Source organism: Garra rufa, chromosome 21 (assembly GCF_049309525.1).
Source record: "Garra rufa chromosome 21, GarRuf1.0, whole genome shotgun sequence".
In the NCBI taxonomy this organism is placed as follows: Eukaryota; Metazoa; Chordata; class Actinopteri; order Cypriniformes; family Cyprinidae; genus Garra; species Garra rufa.
Genome location: NC_133381.1, coordinates 2879588 through 2904712, shown reverse-complemented (window position 1 = coordinate 2904712; position 25125 = coordinate 2879588). Strand labels below are relative to the sequence as shown.

The 25125-nt window shown below is 33.4% G+C and overlaps 1 protein-coding gene across 1 annotated transcript in view; it reads right to left on the bottom strand.

Moving 5' to 3' along the window:
• LOC141296225 (ryanodine receptor 3) overlaps nt 1–25125 on the bottom strand; it is a 214001-nt gene that overhangs the window by 63260 nt on the left and 125616 nt on the right. Inside the window, 24 exon segments of the mRNA XM_073827498.1 lie at nt 122–292; nt 2824–2916; nt 3021–3108; nt 4225–4465; nt 5335–5649; nt 6832–6962; nt 7096–7177; nt 9359–9597; nt 10979–11039; nt 11120–11169; nt 11401–11522; nt 12148–12215; nt 12322–12437; nt 12527–12653; nt 12708–12798; nt 14348–14410; nt 14571–14708; nt 14789–14878; nt 16873–16951; nt 17028–17191; nt 18527–18667; nt 20858–20948; nt 21906–22126; nt 24139–24308. Of these exon segments, the coding sequence (XP_073683599.1) occupies nt 122–292; nt 2824–2916; nt 3021–3108; nt 4225–4465; nt 5335–5649; nt 6832–6962; nt 7096–7177; nt 9359–9597; nt 10979–11039; nt 11120–11169; nt 11401–11522; nt 12148–12215; nt 12322–12437; nt 12527–12653; nt 12708–12798; nt 14348–14410; nt 14571–14708; nt 14789–14878; nt 16873–16951; nt 17028–17191; nt 18527–18667; nt 20858–20948; nt 21906–22126; nt 24139–24308 (3152 nt within the window).

Here is a 25125-nt window from a genome sequence, read left to right as displayed (position 1 = left end):
TCCAAAATAAACCATCAAATTACACACACACACACACACACACACACACACACACACACACACACACACACACACACACAGTGGTGACCCCAGACCCCATTGACACCAGCGACCACTGTACCAAGCCGTATCGTGTCTTGGCCAGTAGGATGAGCTCCTGGTCTCCCGGCGTGCACATGTTCAGACCGATGGGCAGCATCTTCTTCAGCGCCGCCACGATCAGAGACGTCTGGACAGAGTAAAAGTCTCCTCGCCGCTTCTTATGCTTCCGCTCCTGATCCTGACCTCCAGCCTGACACAGATACACCCGACAATAAATTAAAAAAAATATTACATCACAAATACTGATCTGATAAACAAAAAACCCTCCTCAGGAATCAAAGACATCCGTACAAAAGCGTCTGGTGCCTGATGATTACTCATAAACTAAGGGAAAAAAAAGTTAAAGAAGAAAACGGCAACACAAGACACACAGCAGCAGAAGAACCGACAAACGACACGAACACATCGAGACATCAGAGACGACCACATCTGACATTAGACGCTACCGAAACACAACACACAAGCTTTAACCACGGCATCGTCTGCTCTCACCATCACCAACACCACCACAAAACTTAAATGAAAATGCTGTGTTTCTTGTGATATTCTCGGATGAATCCTGACAGATCGACAGCAGAACTCCACTCACTGAGAGACTTTCAGAAAATCCAGAAATCATGCTAAAACAAACACATGTAAACGTATCTGAACCAGAGTAACTGACAGTAAAACGCTCATGCAGATCGAGGACTAGAGCGGAGCTGAATCAGCTGTGACTGTAATGAAGCTGAAAGGACACGCGTGCGTTCACTGATCTGACTGACGCTGCTGCAGACAAACATGACAGAGATAGACAGACATGATTAGAGCTCATGCACACTCACTGTACCTTGGGTAGGAATGACTGTGCATGAAGGAGAAAGACAGAACAAGAGTTAGAGCAAGACATTCACACAGGAAATGCTCAAGAAAATATTCAAATCACTGATTAACCAGATCAAAGGTAGTGATTATATGGGGAAAACTACTAAATAAATACAGTCAATCCAAACAAGACTGAGTTTGCTTGCGAGATTTGAGTAATACTTTGCATTTCCTGTGAGATATTCAATGTATTGGGTTATTAATGTGTGTTTTATTACTGGATCGAAAGCTATATCAGTTCTGTTAGAAAAACAATCATTAAAATAAAATAAAAAAAATATTAAACAATTTAAAATGATAAAAATAAATCATTTAAAAATGAAATCAATAAAAAAAGTAAAATAAAAATAAATAAAAATTTTGAAATAATTCATGAATATTATTCATTTTAAAATAAAACCAAACCAAACAAAAAAAAAAAAGAATAATAAACATTAAATCTCAAAACAAATATCAACAAACCACTGAACAAATCAAAATTAAAATTAATAATGAAATTAAATGTAAAATGTAAAAATACATACATCTATATAAAACTTTAAAAAGTAAAATAATCAAAATCAAACAGTCAAAATAAAAATGTATTTATTTTTATAAATATAAAAATTTAATTTTTCAAAAAAGTGATATGAAAAGGTAATATTTTAAAACGAAAACTATGAATTAAATCAATGTAAAAAAAAAAAATATATATATACACGTATTTTAAGTATAAATATAGATAACTTTCAAATATAAAGTTATTTATACATAACTTTAAAATAAACAATAACTTAACTTTAAAACATAAACAAATGTTACAAAAATTAAACATCAATTAAAAATTGGAAATAAAAATGTAAAATTATTTTAAAATAAAAACTGTTTTATATAATTATATAATATATATAATTAAATAATTAAATCAATGCAAAATAATAAATAAATAAATAAATATACATAAATTTAAAACACAAAACAATCAAAGTCAAAACAAAAATGTAAAACAAAAATGTTACAAAAATTTAATCAATAATTTTTAAAAAAATAAATAAAATCATTTTAAAATAAAAACTATTAATAAAATCAATGTAAAATAAAAAAATATCTTTAAAATAAACATATCTTTAAAATACAAAATCAAAATCAAACAAGTTTAAAGCAAATATAAAACTAAAATGTTACAAAAATGAATCAACATTCAAAAATGTGAAATAAAAATGTAAAATTATTTAAAAATCAAAAATCAAAAATTAAAAAGTACATTTTTCAATCTAAAAAAATCTTTTTAAAATAATAAACAAACCAAAAAACGTAAAAGTTAAATTAAAATAAGTTCTGGTAATATAGCTTTACATTAAAGAACACATGCATTTGGCCAATCTGAGTATGTGTGACAGGTTTATGAGCTTCATTTGTTCTCTTATGAAAACAAATCTAACACTGATGATCTAGTGACGTATTAACATATGAGGGGGGTTCATGTGTGATATTAGTAATTAATGACAGGTTTAGTGTCCATTTATGAAGGGGAATGTGCAATGAAAGATTAAAACAACTGCCCATCTGAAGCTCAGGTTTGCCTTCACCAGCAGCTCATATATCATTATCCTTCAACCATAAACAATCAGACGCACAATAGCGTTTTAAATCAAGTCTTTTCTGGTCACCAAGGCTGCATTTATTTGATCGAAAATACAGCAACAGTGAAATATTATTATAATTCAGAACAGCTGTTTTCTATGTGAGTTTGTGTTAAAATGTAATTTTTTGCTGTGATCAAAGCTGAATTTTCAGCATCATCCTGATATTTATGTGTGTTGAAGTCATGTGACTGCAGCTGATCTGGGAGCAGTTTGAGTTGGTTCTCACTCTTACCTTCGCCAGCTTTGTTTTACTGTCACCAGTGAGGAATGAAAGATTGTTGATCTCATTCTGAACCACAAAGTTCTGCTCTTCTCTCTTGAAGTTCTGCAGAGAAACACAGAGAGTGAAGCATCTTTAGCTCTTAATGTGTGAGTAAAATACCACTGGTTTTAATGAGACCCCCATAATGTGACATTATAGACCCTTACATGTGATTTACACCAAAGGATGAAGATCTCTGCCACCATCCTGAAGAGCTCATTGGAATCTGCATCCGGTTCCTTCAGCCATCGAGACCTGAAACCACAGAACAGCAGATCAGAGATCAGAGCAACTACATCTGCATCTACATCTCACTCTATTCAGTTCATCAGGTATATCACGCTTTACAAACCGGACCTTGTAAGTTGACAAAAAAAAATTAAATCATACATATGTCAAAAAAAAACAAACAAAAAAAAAAACGGAGAAACAAGTACTATTAATTAAATCATGTTTAATAAATAATAAAATAATAAAAAATACATAAATCAATAAAATTAAAATAAATTATTTAAAAAATAAACAAATTTAAATAAAAAAAGCTAATAATAAAAAAGTTAATAGTAAAAACTTTCAAATAAAAATGCAACACTAAGATAATTTTAAAATAAAAAAACCTAAATAAAACACTCAATAATAATCAAAAACTAAAACTAAAATAAATAATTTAAAATTAAAAACAATCAAAACAAAGAGCTAATAATTAAATAAATGTGAAATTAAAATAATTTATAATTTAATTAAAAAGTACAAAATAATAATAAAAAAAAATCATAAAAAAGTACAATTAAAATAAATAATTTTACAAAAAGAAAACACAAATAATAAAAGTCTTGATGACATCAGTCGTTGTGGTTTGTTGTGTATATCAAAATAAAAAATAATCAAAAAACCTAAATCAATGTAAAATCTAAATAAATTAAAAATAATGAATTCCTCAATATATAATTCCTGAATAAAACTCATTTTAAAATAAAATAATCAAAATGAAAAACAAACAAATAAATAAATAAATACAAATATTTAAAAAAAGTATAAGGGCCAAAGACGAAAAAGGGTTTAAGCATGAAAACAATAAGTGTAATACTGCTTTAAACTGTTGTTGTTTCCCCCCAAAAAAAATTTAGGAAAAATTTTGACGTGTTATTCTCCAAAAACGGATTTGAAACTTTAAAAGTAGACACTTAACTCACGTTTAACATGCTTTTTATGGACGCTTTTGATGCCGATATCTTAACATCTTTGACCCATAAATAAAATGTTAAAACTTATAAAAAATATATATCAAATTAAAATAAATAATACTTTTACAAAAAATTAAAAAATAAAAGTCCAGATCCTCAGTCGTGTATTGTGTTTGTTAGAGGTCACCTGTTGTTGTCGACGTAGCGGATGAGCATGGGGTAGAAAGCGTACAGATCTCTGCACAGCACCGCAAACTCATCCAGGATCAGAAGCTCCGCCTCCTGGGTGTCGCCCTTGCCGTCAGCCTTCAGAAGCTCCTCCTCCACCACCACCTTCACCGTCTTCTTCTTCAGCTTCTCCAGCGTGGGCAGGAAGTGCGTCTTCAGCAGATCAGCGCGCGCCTTACTGATGATGGGCTGAGCGTACACTACAACACACACACACACACACACACACACACACGTCACACACTACAGCCCTGTTCTGAAGTACACTACACACTAAGTATGTGATGCATCAGTGTTGGAGAAAGTTACTTTTAAAAGTAATGCATTACAATATTGAGTTACTCCCTAAAAAAGTAACTAATTACGTTACTTAGTTACTTTTTATGGAAAGTAATGCGTTGCGTTACTTTTGCGTTACTTTTTAAATCTGGGCAGGGCTTGCTTGTTTGTTTTTAATATGAAAAGTTCTATTTGTGTCAAATGTAAAAGCCTTTTCACACCTTAGAGAAAAGTAAATTGACGTCTGTACAGTCGACCGCAGAAGACAAAATGTCAACTCTTCAGAAATAAAAAAGAAAAAGAAAACAAATGTTAGATTGTCTTGAGTAATTTCTGCTTATTAGTATGGATGAATTGGATCATCGAAGGTCGGCAACAAAGACATCGGTTAATAAAATGGGATTAAATACATAAAGGATATTTGTATTATTTAACATATTTAATTATTGCAGGTTTGCATGGATTTCACTGTTTTTATTCATTTGGAAGAACACTGTATCTGTTTTTTTAGTGAGTGAGATGAATTAATGCATGTTCACATTTATTCTAGAACTAAAGTAACATCTTACTCTTGATTTCTCTCAACATGAGGACAGGAGAGCTTTTAATCAATAAATGAGGGGAAAGTAACTGGCTTTACTTATTTGAAAAAGTAACTCAGATATTTTCTTGTCAACTAAAAAGTAATGCATTACTTCCCTGGTTACTTGGAAAAAGTCATGTTATTACGTAACTTGTGCTACTTGTAATGCGTTTCCCCCAACACTGATACAGATGCATCATGACTCACCTGCGATGCGCTTCATCCAGGACGCCTCGTCGATGCCCAGGTTGCTGTTGAGGATCTTGAGGATGTTCCCCAGGACGAGGCTGAGGTGTTCTGAGGTGACTGTGGTGCTGCAGAGAGACACGGGTCGGTTCTCCGGTCCTCTCTCCCACCAGTAGGACAGATAGTTACACAGCATCGGCAGAACCACCTCGATGACGTGCGGCATCTCCGTGTAACGCGCCCCGGACTCTGACATGTCATTAATGTCCTTTATCAGACCGTCCAGACGAGGCATCTCCGGACACACCTCCTCCACCGACTCCGGCAGACCCACCACTGAACAACACACACACACACACACACACACCCACACACACACACACACACACACACACACACACACACACACACACAGACACACACAGACACACACAGACACACACACACACACACACACACACACACACACACACACACACACACACACACACACACACACACACACACACACACACACAGACACACACACACACACACACACACACACACCACTGATTAATGCCAGCCTGGAGCACCGGTATATTTGTAGCAATAGCCAACAATTGTATAGGTCAAAATTATAGATTTTTCATTATGCCAAAAATCATTAGGATCATGTTCCATGATGATATTTCCTACCGTAAATACATCAACACTTAATTTTTGATTAGTAATATGCATTGCTAAGAACTTTTAGACAAATTTAAAGGTGATTTTCTCAATATTTTGATAATTCCAGATTTTCAAATAGTTGTATCTCGGCCAAATATTGTCCTATCCTAACAAACCATACATCAGTGGAAAACCTTTTAGTGTTTGTTAACTATCTAGCCAAGCCTAGCAACTAGAATCATGTTAAAAGTGTGCTAATGACATGCTAGTAACTTGCTAATCATGCTGAAAATTCAGCTGCACATCAGAAAAAAATATATTTTAAAATATATTCACATAGAAAACTGTTATTTTAAATTGAAATAATATTTCACAACATTAGAGTTTTTTCTGTATTTTTTAAAAATATGTTAAGTTTACATATGTTTAAAAACTAAAAAAAAATTACAAAAATACAAAAAAAACTACAACCTTAAAATTAAAATAAAAACAAAATATAAAAATATAATGTAAATATTATCACAAACTACAACAGATGAGACTGAATGAGATTTTTTTCACTACAATAATAAGAACTTGGGAGAAAACAAATTTAACTGTGATTATAATAAATAAAAATGATAAAATAAGGTTTATGGTCAAATATGATTCACATTGTTTTTGGTGCATGAATATAGTGTTAAACTGATGTGTTGCAGATGTGTCTATTGGCTTTTAAGTAGTTTTGAAGTTGTTACATTTTCAAAAAAAGCTCATCAGTATCAGAACTTACATCTGTACAGTAAAAACGGCATCAAAAACGAGACATTATGTGCTTACTAAGTAAACCCTAGTAAGTGTAGAGCGTCAGAGGAGTGTTTTACTCACGAGCTCGTTCTCGAGACGTCTTGGTGTTGAACACGGAGCAGGGGTTGTGTGTGTTGAGCTGCGGCTCCAGAAACGCCACGGGCATCGCACCGGCTAGAGTCGCCAAACACTCGCCCAACGCCGGCAGCTGCCTGAGACACACACACACACACACACACACACACACACACACACACACACACACACACACACACACAGAAATGTGGCATAAGAACATGTCAAACGTGCCACACTTATTAAAATGCAGATCCAGCTTGTGCTCACCTCTCCACATAGATGTTCTTCCCCGTCCCCAGTGAGTATAAACTGGTCAGGATTCGATAACACGACACCTGCACATCATCCACTGACAAAACAACATGTTTCATCACTAAATAACAGCTACAGGGACATGTCAAAGTCAGCATAAATGACATTTACTGCCTCTCCTATTTACTTTACATCATGTTCATCCTTTAGAAAATATTTTGCTTTGAAGAAAAAAAAAAAAAAAAAAAACTAGGGATGCACCGAATAAGTGAAAAGGCTGAATAAATGATAGCAAACAATGAGGTGACGTGATCAAATAGAGGCGTGCACTAATGCAGCAAACATGTGGTCAGTGTGGAAGCATTTAAAATTGTCCGAGAAAGACGCAGAAATCATTCCAAGCTCCTTAGCCAGGGTTCAAAGGCCAAAGATGAGAATTATTCAGAAATCTGCTGCTGTCTGCAAAAAGTAGGACTGAGGTCTTCTTGCGGGTTTACCACAAAATAAAAGTCAACATTTATAAATGTTAGTATTGTCATTTTACCGTTGTTCTGTAAAATAAAACAAAGTAACACAAAAATAATTCCAACAGCTTTATTAATACATTTATTCTAACATTCTCCTTTGCTCAGCAAGGCTGCATTTATTTGTACATTAGAAACACATGCCTGATTCAAGAAGGGCCTCTTAAAAATGGCCAAAGCATATTGTTTCACTAACTTATTTATTTTCAAGTTAAATTGTGGTTTGTTGGTAGGCTATAATGTCTACTAGAATGTTACAAATGTTCAGTGTTAAGTAAATATTTTTAAATTGTTGTTTTGTAATTGATTTTTTCTTTGAAAAGCAAGACAAAACTGTAAAAAGCAAATATTGGCTATTTAGTTTAAGCAATGGTGACAAAAATTGGCATGGGGGAAAAACATGAAAAAACGTGTTCGGTATTCGGCCAAGAATTATCATTTTAGTGCATCCCTAAAAAAAACAAAAAACAAATATTAACCAATGAAAGGTAAAGTTTCACATGTCCAGTATATCATTTAGCAACTTTTTTTCTTTATAATCATCATAAATGTGACCCTGGACAACAAAACTAGTTATAAGGGTGATTTTTCTTAATTTGAGAATAAATAATCTTACAACTGATGTATGGTTTGCTAGGATAGGACAATATTTGGCTGAGATACAACCATATGAAAATCTGAAATCTGAGGGAATCTTGAAGTTCTTAGTTCATATTACGAATCAAAAATTAAGTTTTGATATATTTATGCTAGGAAATGTACAAAACATCTTCATAGAACATGATCTTTACTTAATATCCTAATGATTTTTTTAATGATGCATTGTTGGCTATTGCTACAAACATACCTGTGCTACTTAAGACTGGTTTTGTGGGCCAGGGTCACAAATAATGTTATAAATGGTTCAATAAATCCAGAATTATTTGGAAAGAACATTACGGAAGCAAATAAAGTCAACATGAGGTCAGCATTTACTTTTAAGGCAAGATACTGCAGGTGAATAGGGTAAAAAAAAACTAATAGTTATCACTTTACTTCCTCAGTTGATTGATTACACTGATAATTGCAAAACATTTTATGTATTACAAGTTTTCTAAATGTTAGGTTTTAATATGCAAATGAGGCATTATTTAATTAAATATGTGCTAATTTGCATATATTTCTAGTACAAAAAATCTAAACACTGGATGAAGTTTCAAAATTCTTATTCATTTTTTTGACATATTATAGTTAATGTTTTTACAGAGAGAATTGTGAGTCTTATTTTGTCACTTCATAATTCAGAAAATACTTAGAACAGGCAGAAAACAATATATATATTTTACAAATGTTGTATAAAATCAAGAAAATTATATATGAACAAATCCCTCTGTAAAAACCTTCAAGATATAGACTGGGAAAAAAAATGTAAAGTTTGATGTGTGTAAGTGCTACTGAAGTGGAGATTTATGGCTCAGTGTAGGAGAAAAAAAAAACTCATGGCCTTTAAAAAATATGCTTTGTAATTGAAATCTATTGACACAAACAGATAAAGTGCTTTAAAAGAAACACTTAACAGTGTGTTTTGGGTGTTTTAATTCCACTAGACTGAAAAAACACTGTGAAAAACCAAAAAGCCCAAAATCTTAAACTTGACAGATGCATGAAAAAATGTTTTTGCCTGCAGTGTCTCCCCTTAAGTGGAACAATCTCCACTTTGGCCTAACGCTGACATGCGTTGTGTTGTGTGTTGTTGTTGTGGTGCGCTGACTCACGCAGCAGGTCGGAGCCAAACTGGTGTTCGGTGATGTGCTCGAAGAGAGCGGTGAGGATAGGCAGCAGAGCCACGGTTGTGTAGTTGATGTTCTGCGAGACGCCCTTCATCTGACTGCGTGAGTGTGTGAACTTCCCCAGCTTCAGGTTCTCCAGAGTCTTCTCCAGATCCTCAGCCGCGTTCTCAAAGAACGTCCTCAAACCTGCTTTGACCAGCTCTGATCCGGACTTCATCACAGTCCTGAGAGAGAAACCCTTATACAGCATCATCTCAGTCACACACCACATCCGACGTCTGATCTACTTCATCTGCTTCACGAACCCTCATAAAGCACTCAGAAGTAGATAACTGCATAGTTTGTTGTGGGTGAACAAACTTTGCATGCGTTAAGACCCTCAAAATAGACAACATTTATTTTTTTCCCGATTTTTTACACTTATTTTAAAGAGATATTAGACGTTCTGTGCTCAGGTCATTTTTGACCTGGTGTATGGAGTGCTATTAGTGCCAAAAATATGTTCTGAAATATTACCTGTGGAGTTATATGAGTGCCAAAAAACTAATGCAAAATACATTTCTCTTTTTCTCCCCATCTCAGTCACTTTTGGACTGAATTTTGTTGATGAACATGAACATTGTACGTCTACTGATGAACCACTGTGACATGAAAGACCGATCATTTTTTTCATCTGAAAGTGAAAGTTTATGCAAGTAAATAGAATTAATTTTGTCTGAAAACTTTACATATGCAAGTTTCATAAATTCTGGCTGTTTTTGAGCAATCATGAGTTACATATTGAATTAAATTTGATTTATTCCAATAGGGTTAAATACTGGTAATTCTCAGATTATACGTTCTTATAAATTTCATACAATGATGTATTCAAATAAAATTACTTATCAATGTTAAAAAATATATATTTATTTTTAATCATAGTTTTTTGTTGTGGTTCATATGTAATTTAAAATGAAAGAATTTCTCAAATTTTAAATTCATAATAAAGAGGTAAATTGATGTAAAAACATTGTATTATTCAAAACTTAATTTTTTTCACATGTACTCAATTTAAGTAAATGTGAAAAATTAAACCTTTGCATGCGTTAAGACCCTCAAAATACACAGCATTTGCTTTTTTCTGATTTTTTACAATTATTTTTTAAGAGATATTAGACGTTCTGTGCTCAGGTCATTTTTGGCCTTGGTGCGTATGGAGCGTCATTAGTGCCAAAAATATGTTCCTGATCTATTGAGTTATACGAGTGCCAAAAAACGTATGCAAAATATATTTTGTAAACAGTAAATATATCAAAACTTAATTTTTGATTAGTAATATGCATTGCTAAGAATTTAATTTAGACAACTTTAAAGGCAATTTTCTCAATATTTAGATTTTTTTGCACCCATTAGATTGCAGATTTTTAAAGAGTTGTATCTCAGCCAAATATTGTCCTATCCTAACAAACCATACATCAATGGAAAGCTTATTTAGTTTTTAGTTTTATTTGAGTAACATTAAGTTGCGACCATTTTGTAAAATAAAGATTATTCACAGAATCTGAAACTAGTCCACAGATTGTGAATGCATTGTGAGTGTACTGAAGACAGGAAGTGAGGTGGTACCTGGTGTCCAGCGTGTGAGCGAGAATGTGCAGACAGCTGACCATCGTGGTGGAGTCACTTCCTGCAAACACACAGCAGAAAACACTGAGAAGCAGCGCCTCGATGAGCAGCAGAGACCGTCAGACAGACGCGTGATCTTACCAAACAGAGAGATCCTGTGCCTAACCAGAGCGGCCAGCTTACAGAACAGACTACAGACCAGCAGAACGCAGCGGGAAGTGAGGAGACAGCGAGAGGAAGGAAGAAACGCGAGCTTAGACAGGTGAGGAGAGAAGAAGCAGCTACAAAAATATCAATCATAAACCAGATAAACCAGCATGTGCCTGATTTATGAATGAAGTGCCATGAGAGAAGAGATCAATTAAACTGAAGTGTTTCTGAGAGTATATTTCTATCATTATGAGACATGAGCCGTTCATCACCTGGTCACCATCTCCTTCTCTTTGTTCGACGCGTATCCGCTGCTGCTCAGATTCTTAGTGGGCGATGACAGGAAGTACAGCGAGTGGTTTTTAAAGTACTGGTCTATGAGGGGGAGGAGCACCTTCAGGAAAGACAACAGGTAAACAGGAAATTAAACTTAGTTTGGCTACATATATATATATATATATATATATATATATATATATATATATGCGTTATATGTATGGCTATACATACATTAATTTGCATTTATTAATATTAATTAGTATTTTTAAATGAACATTTAAAAATTTTAATAATATAATTAATAATAATAATAATAATATGGTCTAATATGGTATACTAATATGGTATATATATGGCTATACATACATTAATTTGCATTAATTAATATTAATTAATATTTTTAAATTAACATTTAAAAATTCTAATAATATAATGAATAATAATAATAATAATAATAATAATAATAATAATTATAAGGTCTAATATGGTAATACTAATATGGTATATATATATATATACACACACATATACACACACACACACACACACACACACACACACACACACACACACACACACACACACACACACACACAGATTTACACATTCAATATAATTAAAATTCAATTACATTACATGTATAAATATGTGTGTGTGTGTGTGTGTGTGTAATTAAATACATTTACATTAAATCTGTGTATTAAGCCTCATTCATTCAGACGTAGAGATCATTCTCAAACCTTTGCAAAGAACTTGATTTCCTGTTCATGTGGCGATCTGTCGTTCTTTCCACTGGACGCCATCGCCTCTGAAACGAGTGAGAGCATGAAGATTAACTTATGAATCTGTGACAGAATGAGCGTCTCTGCTCTCAGACGAACAGAAGAAATCTTGTGAGAAGTGCTTTTACTAACCGAGGTGAGCGATGAACTCCTGCGCAGAGTCCACGTACTTCAGCAGCTTCTTCAGGAAGCGGTAGGCGAATCGCTTCTCCATTGAGGACGAGTCCTGCTCCATGTCCTTCAGACCCCTGGAACACAACAACAACAGCAGCGTCAGCTTTCCACTCAGTCATCATACGTGTGACACATATGTGAACGCACACATAGCTGCACACACCTGCTGATGGCGTATCCGTTGATCTGCAGGAAGCGGAAGAGATCCTGCGCTCGCTCTCTGTCTTTGGTCTTCTCCTTGGCCGTGAGCGTGTCGTAGGGCACCAGCAGCGGATGAGCTCCTCCTGCGGCTGAGAGAACACACCTCACGTTACACCTGATCCTCACAACACTCCACACTCCACACCACAGAAACTAACCTCTGCTGCTCAGATCACTCTTCTTCTTCTTGGCCCAGATGTTGTGATAGTTCTCAGCCACGACCTCAACCATCGACTGCAGGACACAAGACACAAAACACCCTCAGCTCACACTCAAAGTGCACAATAAAAAATCGGTCAAGACAAACAATGTTGAAGTTGGCTTGAGAAAGCTGGACCAGAAAGTTTGATAGAAACGTTTAAATGGTTTAAAAAAGTTGAAGAAGTTTCAAAAAGTAAAAAGATTTCCAAGTTTTAAAAGTTTCAAGTTTGAGGGATTTCTGTCTGAAATAGTTTGAAGTTCAGAGTAGTTTTAAAAGCTTAACGTTTGATAGATAGATAGCATATTGCTAGCATGTTTCTAGCATGATTAGCCAATTGCTAGCATGATTAGAATGTTGCTAACATGTTTCTTGCATGATTAGCATGTTGCTAGCATGTTTCTTGTGCGATTAACATGTTGCTAGCATGTTTCTAACGTGATAGCCAATTTGTTAGCATTTGTCTAGCATGATTAACATGTTGCATGCATGATTCTAGCATGATTATCAAGTTGCTAGCATGATTAACAGGTTGCTATCATGTTTCTAACATGATTAACAAGTTGCTAGCATGTTCCTAGCATGATTAACAGGTTGCTAGCATGTTTCTAGCATGTTTCTTGCACAATTAGCATGTTTGCTAGCATGTTTCTTGTGCGATTAACATGTTGCTAGCATGTTTTTAACATGATTAGCATGTTGCACGCATGATTCTAGCACGATTAGCATGTTTCTAGCATGATTAACAGGTTGCTAGCATGTTTCTAACATGATTAACAAGTTGCTAGCATGATTAACAGGTTGCTAGCATGTTTCTAGCATGTTTCTTGCACAATTAGCATGTTGCTTGCACGATTAGCATGTTGCTATCATGTTTTTAGCATGGTTAGAAGGTTGCTAGCATGTTTCTTGCATGATTAGCATGTTTCTTGCATGATTAGCATCTTGCTAGCATGGTTAGCATGTTGCTAACAGGTTTCTTGCATGATTACCATGTTGCAAGCATGTTTCTTGCACAATTAGCATGTTTTGCTAGCATGTTTCTTGCACGATTAGCATGTTGCTAACATGTTTCTTGCACAATTGGAATGTTGCTAGCATGTTTTTAGCATGGTTAGAAGGTTTGCTAGCATGTTTCTTGCACGATTAGCTTGTTTCTAGCATGTTTCTTGCATGATTAGCATGTTGCTAGCGTGTTTTTAGCATGGTTAGAAGGTTGCTAGCATGTTTCTAGCACGATTAGCATGTTTCTAACATGTTTCTTGCATGATTAGCATGTTGCTAGCGTGTTTTTAGCATGGTTAGAAGGTTGCTAGCATGTTTCTTGCACGATTAGCATGTTGCTAGCATGTTTTTAGCATGGTTAGAAGGTAGCTAGGATGTTTCTTGCACGATTAGCATGTTTCTTGCACGATTAGCATGTTTCTAGCATGTTTCTTGCATGATTAGCATGTTGCTAGCATGTTTCTAACTTCTGTCCATCTTACTAAATAATGAGTTTAAGAAAGTATTTAGTGGTGATAATAAGTGTCGTCTCGTAGCATTAGCTGAAGCACAAATGAATGTTAAGCTGTTGTTGGTCACCTGCAGTTCTCTGGACAGAAGGACGGAGCTCATGTCCAGTGGGTTTGGATTGAAGCCGTTCCCCTGAAAACACAACAACAATCAAACGTCTGTCAATGTGTTTGTGTTTCTGAACTGACCTCACACACTTTAGGGTCTAATCGGAGGCTGTCAGATAAAAATAAAACGATGTTATCTTTGCATTTAGACAGTTAGCAAACAACTGATAGTAAAGTGAGAGCACCTGAGAGATGCGGCGCAGCTTGTCCATCTCTCTCTGCTGGAACATGCTCTCTCCTTCTCTGGTGCGGTCCACACTCCAGCCCATCGCCAGCATGCTCTTCAGAGACTCGCGCACCGTCCAGCGATACGCCTCCTTCTCCTGCACACAGACGCTGGCGCTGAGACACAAACATCACGATGATGACAGACATCTCAAGGATAAATGTGTCTGTTCTGTACCTTCTCTGTCAGGGTTTTGTAGGATCTCAGCATCGGGTGAGTTTTGGCTTTTTCATCCATGTTTTCTCCGTGTTTCCAGCCTAGAAGAACCTGAACACAGAAGACGAAACAAACTAGTGTTTCGACGGTATACCGCTACTAAAAAAGGTATCGCCACACCCTGCTTTTAAAAACGGTACAATACTGGGACTTTAAAAATGCATTTTGATAAGAGCCATATTATCACTGTTTGTTTAGGGACCTATGATTAAAGCAATGTGGAAAATGTCAACCCAGTCATAAAAGTTCAGATTTACTTGACAGAAAAATTATTTAATGTAATGATAGTACTACTACTACTACTAAAAACTAATATTATTCAAACAATATTTAAGGAATATCTACCAGAAAAAAAAGACCAGAAATAAAAAATGACCAGAATTTATTTAGAAGGAAATTGTAAATACACACGACAGCATTTCTGAATAAATAAATAAAATAAAAAAATAAATATGGAATCCATAAAAATAAAATAAAAATAAACATATTACAACATACAATAAAAATAAAACATATTTCATAGGGCCTTAAAAATAAATTTTTTGTTCATGATTTCAATTAATTAGACATCTAGAAAAAAAATCCAGAAAAATAAACTATGAATAAAAGATATTTCATAGGGCCTTAAAAATGTATTTTTTGTTAAACTTTAAAGAAATTGCTGTTGAATTGTGTAAGTTTCATGATTTTAATTAATTAGAAATCAAAAAAAAAATTAAATTAAAAAAACTGAGTTAATTAATTAATTCATTTCATGATTTCAATTAATTTGAAATCTAGAAAATTTTAAAACGGAAAAAACGGAATCTAGAAAAATTCAAATAAAATAAAAATAAACATATTACAACAAAACATTTTATAGAGCCTTAAAAATTTAGAAATTGCTGTTGATGTGAAGTTTCATGATTTCAATTAATTAGATATCTAAAAAAAAAATTCAAATGAAAAAAATATTTGAATCCAGAAAAAAAAAATAAAAAATAAAAAAACATTACAACATACAATAAAAATAAAACATACTATATAGGGCCTTAAAAAAAAATCTAAATTTTGCTTATGATTTCAATTAATTAGACATTTACAAAAATTTTAAATTTAAAATACATTTTTTTAAATAAACATTACAACATACAATAAAAATAAAACATATTTCATAAGGCCTTAAAATTTTTGTTACACTTTTAAGAAATTGCTTCAATTAATTAGAAATCTAGTAAAATCTAAAATGGGAAAAAAATAACAATAAACATAATACAACATACAATAAAACATATTTAATAGGGCCTTAAAAATGTATTTTTTGTTAAACGTTTAGGAAATTGCTGTTGTATTGTTTGTGTAAGTTTCATGATTTCAATTAGTTACACTGCAAAAAATGCTTTTCTTACTTACATTTTTTTTGTGTTGTTCCCAGCCAAAATATCTAAAAATTCTTAAATCAAGAAGGATTTTCTAGATGAGTAAAAATTCAGAAAAAACAAGTCAAAATGAAGTGATTTTTTGCTTAGAACAAGCAAAATAATCTACCAATTGGGTAAGCAAAAACATCTGATTTTAAACAGAAAACAAGATTATTTTTCCTACTCCACTGGCAGATTATTGAGCTTGTTTCAAGCAAAAACGCCCTTAATTTTGACTTGTTTTTTTTCTGAAAACAAGAAAATAATTGTTACTTGTCTAGAAAATCCTTCTCGATTTAAGAATTTTTAGATACTCTTGCTGGAAACAAGACAAAAAAAATAAAAAATACGAAAAGCATTTTTGCAGTGTAGACATCTAGACAAATTTAAAACCCAGAAAAATGAAAACAGCACAAAAAGTGGAATTTGGAAATAAACTGTACTCTACCTGTCATTCTATGTTCTTGTTGTAGTATGGAGATATTTTAGTCAGGTATCGTATTGAAGTCAAAATTTCGGTATCGAAACACTAAACCAAACAAACGTTTCTATTTCCACATTTATCAGCTGACAGCAAACGTTTGATCAGTTTAGTGTGAATCTCATTTATTGAATGATTATTTCAGCAGCTGCTGTTTCTCTCACCTTCTCCGCAGCCCATTTCTCATGGGAATGTTCGGCGTATTTGTTGGCGATGTACTCCAGCTTCTCCGGCAGGCAGATGCTGCGAGAGGAAAACAGGAACATCAGACAACTGTCAGATGAGATACGTTTCAACCCAGTCTCTGTGTGTGACGTACTTGGCTGTGTTTACGGGTCTGGGGTCGAAGTTTCCCTGCGTGTCCACAGACACCTGTTTCTCCAGCGTGGTGCTGAGCGTGGAGTCGATGTAGTCCGGCGGCAGAGCTCCAGCGATGGCACTCAGACACGGCATGGCCATCTTAAACAGATCCTGCTCGTACTTCTGCAAACACAATCAACCAAAGTCACAAAGGAAGATTCGTGGATGTTTCTGAAAGAAGTCTCTTCTGCTCACCAAAGCAGAAAATCTGTGTCAAAATTGTGAGATATTATTAATATATAATGCATAATATCTGTTTTCTATGTGAATATCTGTTCAACTCTAATTGATTTCTGTGATGCGCATCTGAATTTTCAGCATCATTACATCAGTCTTCAGTGTCACATGATGCTTCAGAAATCATTCTAATATCCTGATTTGCTGCTCAAGGAACATCTCTGATTATTAGCAATGTTGAAAACAGTTGTACAGCACAATATTTTTGTGGAAACTGATGCATTTTATTTTTCAGGACTCACTGATGAATAGAAAGTTCAAAAGAACAGCATTATAAATGAGCATTATTTATATTCTTGATTTTTTAGATTTTCCTTTTAGAAATTTTATGCTCTTTTTTTATATTTCTATTTAGTTTCAATTGTTTTCAGTTTTAGTAACTTTAGTATTTCAAATTAAACTTATTTTATTTCAGCAACGTTTGTAATTTGTTGTGTTCAGGTTTTTCCATGTTTTTATTTATATTAATAATTATGTTTAATTTTAATAAAATAAATGAAAATAGGCTAGTAAATAAACTTTCTGTAATAGCAATTGTGGTTTAAATTCACATAGAAATTTAAATGGTTTCAATTTATATTGTATTGAATTTTATATATTTATGATTAATTTTTTTCATAAGCAAGTTAAATGAAACAAACAAAGATGGTCTCTGACAGTGCAATTTAGCAGCATTATTTATATTATTTTGTAGTGTTTATTAATATTGTGAATCTTTTAATTTGATATTTTTTTTATTTTACTTTTAGAAATTTTATTTCAGTTTTAGTAACTTTAGTACTTTAAATTAAACTTATTTTATTTCAGCAATGTTTGTTATTTGTTCTGTTTAAGTTTTATAGGTTTTTCCTTGTTTTTATTTATATTAATTATAATTTGACAAGAATTTGAATTCATGATCATTTTTATATATTTTTTTATTTTAATATTATTTTTAGTACTTTTATTATGTTCTTTGTCATTTTTATTGTAAATGACAAAAAATGATTTTCTAGATGAGTAAAAATTATTATCTTTTTTTTTTTAGCATGTTCTAAGCAAAAACTCATTTCATTTTGACTTGTTTTTTTCTGAAAACAAGAAAATAATTTTTACTCATCTAGAAAATCCTCTCTGATTTGAGAATGTTTAGATATTTTGGCTGGAAACAAGAAAAGCATTTTTTGCCGTGAACAGTCACAAATGGCCAAATATTCCTCAGACAGCAGCTGATCTGTTCACCTTCTGAGAAAGAGAGTCAAAGATTCCCCAGAAGATCTTCTTGGTGAGCAGCAGCTCCTCCTCAGACGCCTGACCGTAACTCCCCCATCCGGACGGCAGACAGTAATACTTCCAGTTCTGCTCGTAATGATTCGTCAGCAGCTGCCAAACACAATTATTCTCATATAAAACACTTGATCTGTGGCTCATCAACTAATGAGCTTTCACAGAAACATCCTCTTCAAAAAACTGTTTCTGCTCATCAAAACTACTTAAATATAAATTACACACCAGTGCAGCTTTTTCCTGATGGTTTAATGACGAGCAGTGAAACAAACTACATTAGCGGGTCATTAATGGACACTAGACGAACATCAGCAGATAAAAACCTCTATACAAGCAGCAATGCATGAACAACATTATAAAAAGAGGCAAAGCCTTAAATATGTGACCCTGGACCACAAAACCAGTCATAAGGGTCCATTTATTTTTAACTGAGATTTATACATTATCTAAAAACTGAATCAGCTTTCCATTGGTGTATGGTTTGTTAGGATAGGACAATATTTGGCTGAGATACAACTCTTTGAAAATCTGCAATCTGAGGGTGCAAAAAATCTAAATATTGGGGAAATCACCTTTAAAGTTGTGCAAATGAAGTTCTTAGCAATGCATATTACTAATCAAACATTAAGTTTTGATATATTTACAGTAGGAAATCTACTAAATATCTGCATAAAACATGATCTTGTATTTTTTAAAATCAAAATCAAGTAAGATTATTCTTAAAACAAGAACAAATGTTCTATTTATTTATGATTTAACGCCATATCAGCAGCAATGGCTGTATTCCTTGCAAAATCAATGGTATTTACATTTTAAAACCGATTATAATTACAATGTATTTAAGAATTTTGTCTTAAATGCAACAGCATAAACATATATTTAAAATAAAAACAACAGAGAATCTTTCAATTTAATGCATGATAAAAAGTAAAAAATTATTCCAGTAGAAACCTTTTTAAAAATATCCACTGATATGTTTTCTGAATAAAAATGTGACCCTGGACCACAAAACCAATCATAAGGATAGGACAATATTTGGCTGAGATACATCTATTTGGAAATCTGCAATCTGAGGGTGCAAAAAATCTAAATATTGAGAAAATCACCTTTAAAGTTGTCCAAATGAAGTTCTTATCAATGCATATTACTAATTAAAAATTATGTTTTTATGTATTTACAGTAGGAAAAAATACTAAATATCTTCATGGAACACTTTACTTAACCCTTTTAATCCCACAATTGTGACCATAAAAACGTTTTAATTTTAAAAGCTCTAAACACTTTACTGACTGATGTTTCAGTGCACTTCCTGCAAATATGGAAAAATTAAAGGGTCTCAATTAAATATGTGCCGTTTCACATGATTAGTGTCAATTGTCACATGACCAGAGCAGTTTATTTCCTGTTTGCACCATGAGACCATGATGGTTGCATCAAAGCTCCAAACCGAAAAGTATGTTAACAAAGATTTTGAGCACATTCTCTCTAAGGTGTCTAGTATTAATATATAAATGGAAATATATTGAGTTTTGTTAAGTGTGCTCATAGGATGAGGAAACATGTTGACGGTGGGATAACAGTGAACTTATGTTTACAATATAAACCCAATGCAGTTGTTAGAGAAGATTGCACTCAAATGTTACAATGACAAAATGTTGCACTAAATCAAAAGTTCAAATGTTACAAATTAGTTACAACATTGATGTGGCAACGCTGCCAGCACTAATAGAACAATTTGATGATATATGTTACAATAAAGTAACAATTTTGAAATGCGCTGATGATTATATTTTTGTCTTTTATCTCAGTATTCCTTTCAAAGTTGTATAAGGGTTTTTTATGCATAATAGTAACCCTAGAATGCGATCATACAGTTTAAAATAGCTGGGCTAATATATATAACCATTTTTATGACTGAAAAAATTTGTTCATTCAGTATACACATTATCCCACCGCTCACAAAACACAATTTTTCACACACTTTTCAAAAAAACAATTTTTTTTCAAAAGGTTACTAATGACACATAATTTGGATATTTTCATCCCTGGGAAAAATTGGGGATTAAACGGGTTATTATCCTAATGATTTATGGGATAAAAGAAAAATCCTATAATAATTTTGACCCATACAGTGTATTTTTGCCAATTGCTACAAATATACCCGTGCTACTTAAGACTGGTTTTGTGGTCCAGGGTCACAAATGCTCTGATGAAGTAGGAGTCAAACTACAGAATAATTGAGGAAATAAAACTAAGATGCAAAGATGCAGCATGAGTGCTGTTTACCTTCAGAGGCATCTTACAGTATTCAGACAACAACGGCACATCAAACACCAGGCGGCGCAGCAGATGCTGGAACATGGAGGGTCTGAGGTACCTGAACACAACACAAAACATAGACAAGATCTGAATTCAGACAACACACAAACTCAACACCTCTGCTGCTTATAAACCACTTTCAGATAGACAATACTGCTCTATTACTGACCTATTAACCATCAGCATTATATAACTATAGTGATAACTACGACTATAACTGTAACACTCCGTTACAATGTGCCCTGGTGTTATTGAACTATACTGTTCTGTGACATTAGTGATGTAATTTACACCATTTACTTCTATGGATTTGAATGAGAAACCACAAGAAACAGGCGAATAAAGACTGACAGCTGATGTTTAATGTTCAGAAATGATTATTTCAAGAAATGCATTTTGGCTGGTTTATGTGTCTGGTGTTCTATGAGAGCAGTTTGTGGAGGGAGTGGAGTGTTTTTCTGAATGTCTAAATGTGTTTCATCTATTTGTGCACATTGTTTTGAACTCTACCGTACCGCTGTGTGTTGCGATCAGGGCCGTCTCAAACATGGTTGCAAACTTGCGATATGTTCATTATCAAACTACAAAATTTGATTATTTTTAATTTCTAAAAAAAGCCATTATTTTATTTGAAAAAGTTAATAATTTTATTTTATTGAAAAAATATAATAGTTTTAGTGTATATTGTCTTTATTCGACCAGATAACATTTTAAGCTGTCATTTGGTAATGTTACAACGTGCCCCTCAGATGTTACAATGTATCCACCTTTGGGGCATATTGTAACATTTCACTCCCTTTCTTTTGAGGTAAATAACAAAAAACGTATCCACTGCAATTATGAAACAAAGCAACATATTTGTACTAGACAAGTGTGAAATTAATGTGGATAAAAAAGTATATTCTGAACTCGTGGATTTAAACAAACTGAGAAATTCAAAAAGAGTTAGGTTGTGTTCATTGAAGGTGAATGACTGGATTATCATCGCTGTATGATAATGAGCAGCTGTTCTCACTTGCAGATGGCCAAAAGACACTCCTCGATGGCGTCTCGCTGGGCTTTGGTGAGCGAACAGCCCTTGGACAGGCGGTAGATGGTGTAGAGCGTGGAGTCGATGAGCGCGGCGTGGTGCTCTGTGCCGGAGAAGTGCGGAGCGCAGCGGGTCAGCAGAGGCAGAACCGCAGAACCGATGTACCTGTTCATGGCCAGAGCCGTTTCTGTGGTGCGCAAAGCCTCCTGGGAACAAACACAACACCGCAGAGATGATTCATATGAATTAATGGACTCAGAAAGTAAATGATTTATTAGATCTGTGAGTCTGAAACACTGCAGGATGTTTTCTTGATCACATCTGAAGTGTCAATGTGCTGCTCTGGAGTAGAGAATCACATTCACTGCTAACACTAAACACAAACCAACTAAAACACAACACCGACTGTCAAATGTATCAATGTCAAGAGTGTTTGTGCATCTTTCTTTAAAGATAAATGCCACTTGATTTGTTACTTTGTATCTAAAACAAAGACTTTTTTAAATGCTTGACTCTCTGGGGTCCTTGTTACATTCATGCATTTAGCAGACGTTTGATATTCAAGACAAGACAGTGTCTGCTGATTTGAAACACACACCCATCACTTGCTTATTACAAACAAAACAAGACAACAAAGTAAAACAAACCAAAACAACAACATAAAAACAACAAAAGAGACAAAAACAATAAAATAAAACAAAAATGGAATCAAAAAAATAAAGAAAAAACAAAACCATCAAAACAAAAACACAACGAGACAAAACAAAACAAGACAACAAAGTAAAAGAAACTAGACAAAAACAACATAAAACTAAACAACACCAAAATAAAATAAAACAACAAACCAAACCAAGGTGACCAAAAAATGAAACAAAACAAAAATAAACAAAACAAAATAAAACATAACAACAGAACATAAATAGAACAAACCAAAACAACAAACCAAAAAACAACCAAATAAAAAAAACAAACTAAAAACAACAGGAAAAAAATAAAACACAAAACACCACAAAACATAACAACTACAGAACCAAAAAAAAAAAAAAAGAAATTAATGATGAAACAAAAATGGAAACAAACCAAAATAAAGCAAACATCAAAAACATAAAAAAAAATCAAAACAATAAGAAAAAACAAAATAAAACAAGACAACAAAGTGAAACAAACCAAAAACTAAATTAAAAAACAAAAAACAAATCAAAACAACAAACCAAACCAAGGTGACCAAGAAATGAGATGAAACAAAATAAACAAGACAATGTAAAAAAAATGAAACAAAATAAAACAAGACAATGTAAAACAAAAATAAATAAATAAATAAAACAAAACAACGGAACAAAAATAAAAACAACCAAGTAAAATAAAAACAAAAAACAACAACAAAAAACTAAAATAAAACAAAACAACTAAAGAAACAAAAAACAAATGGAAACAAACCAAAATAAAGCTGAACATAAACAAAAAACCATCAAAAAAATAAGACAAAACAAAATAAAACAAGACAAAGTAAAACAAACCAAAAACAACATAAAAACAAAATAAAAAACAAAACAAAACAACAAACCAAACCAAGATAACAAAACAAAATAAAAAGCAAAAACAAAACAATAAGATGAAACAAAACAAACATACAAAACAAAACATTGAACTGAACTGATCTAAATAATGACACCATTATCTTTTGTAAAGCTGCTTTAGAGATTAAATTAAATGCATGGTTTCAGAACTGATTAATTTTACTGCATTAACATGGTATTTCCTGTTTATTGCTGTAAAGTTGCTTTAAAACAATTTGAACTTTAGAAATAAACATGACTTGACTTTTTCTGCAATAAACACCGAAATAGATTGAGGGCATTGCAGTGATCTTGTAAAACATTTCCCAGTGTGCACGGCTCATTTAGGAGGATAAGTGAATAATCCCTTAAATGGGCCGCATTAGTGTGTTTGAGCTCAAACATGATCATTACAGACTGCTGACACAAACAAACACACACTTGTTCACCATCCCATTAAGAAAGACTGTGTGTTAAACTGACTTATGCTAGAGTTCAACTGCACATACAGTGATGGAGTTTGTGACAACAGTGTAAACACAGCACAACAGACTAAGATGTTCAAACTAAGCTATATTGTCATACACTCAATTGAATTATTTGTTTTCATCAGCTCACACCCTCCCTTCAGCAAACCCCGGGTGAAAGCGTGTGGGACTGACCGTGTCCAGCGAGGCGGCGGCTCTCAGGTCCGGCAGGAAGCCCACCTCTAACAGATGCAGCAGGAAGCTCTGGTCCTCGATGCCGTAAACACGGTCCAGGAACAGCACCATGGGCGCCTTGTGGTCCGGACAGAAACTGGCCGACACGTCAGGCTCGGTCACACTGCCATCTGACCATCAGAGATTCACACAGAGTTAATATGCTATTAATTACATTAATAAAAAAAGCACCTCATGTAATTAACCCATTTAATCTCACCGCTCACAATTGTGACCGTAAAAAAGGGTTTCATTTTAAAAGCTCTAAACACTTTACTGACTGATGTTTCAGTGCACTTCCTGCTAATATGGAAAAAATAAAGGGTCTCAATTAAATATGTGCAGTTTCACATGGTTAGTGTACATTGTCACATGACCAGAGCAGTTTATTTCCTGTTTGCACCATGAGACCATGATGACTGCATAAAATCTCCAAAACGTAATATATGTTAACAAAGAGTTTTGGTGCACATTCTCTCTAAGGTGTCTAGTATTAATATATAAATGGACATATATTGAGTTTTGTTGAGTGTGGTCATAGGATGAGGAAACATGTTGACAGTGGGATAACAGTGAACTTATGTTTACAATATAAACCCAATGCAGTTGTTGTGAAGACTGCACTCAAATGTTACAATGACAAAATGTTGCACTAAAGCAAAAGTTCAAATGTTACAAATGAGTTACAATATTGATGTTGCAATACTGCCAGCACTAATAGAACAATTTGATGATAGATGTTACAATAAAGTAACAAATTTGAAATGCGTTGATGATTATATTTTTGTCTTTCATCTCAGTATTCCTTTCAATATTGTATAAGGTTTTTTATGCATAATAGTAACCCTAGAATGTAATCAATATATATACATATACAGTATACATTATTCCTATTTTAAATTTTTTTAAACAATTTCCCAAAAATAATTATTGATTATTTCAAAGGGT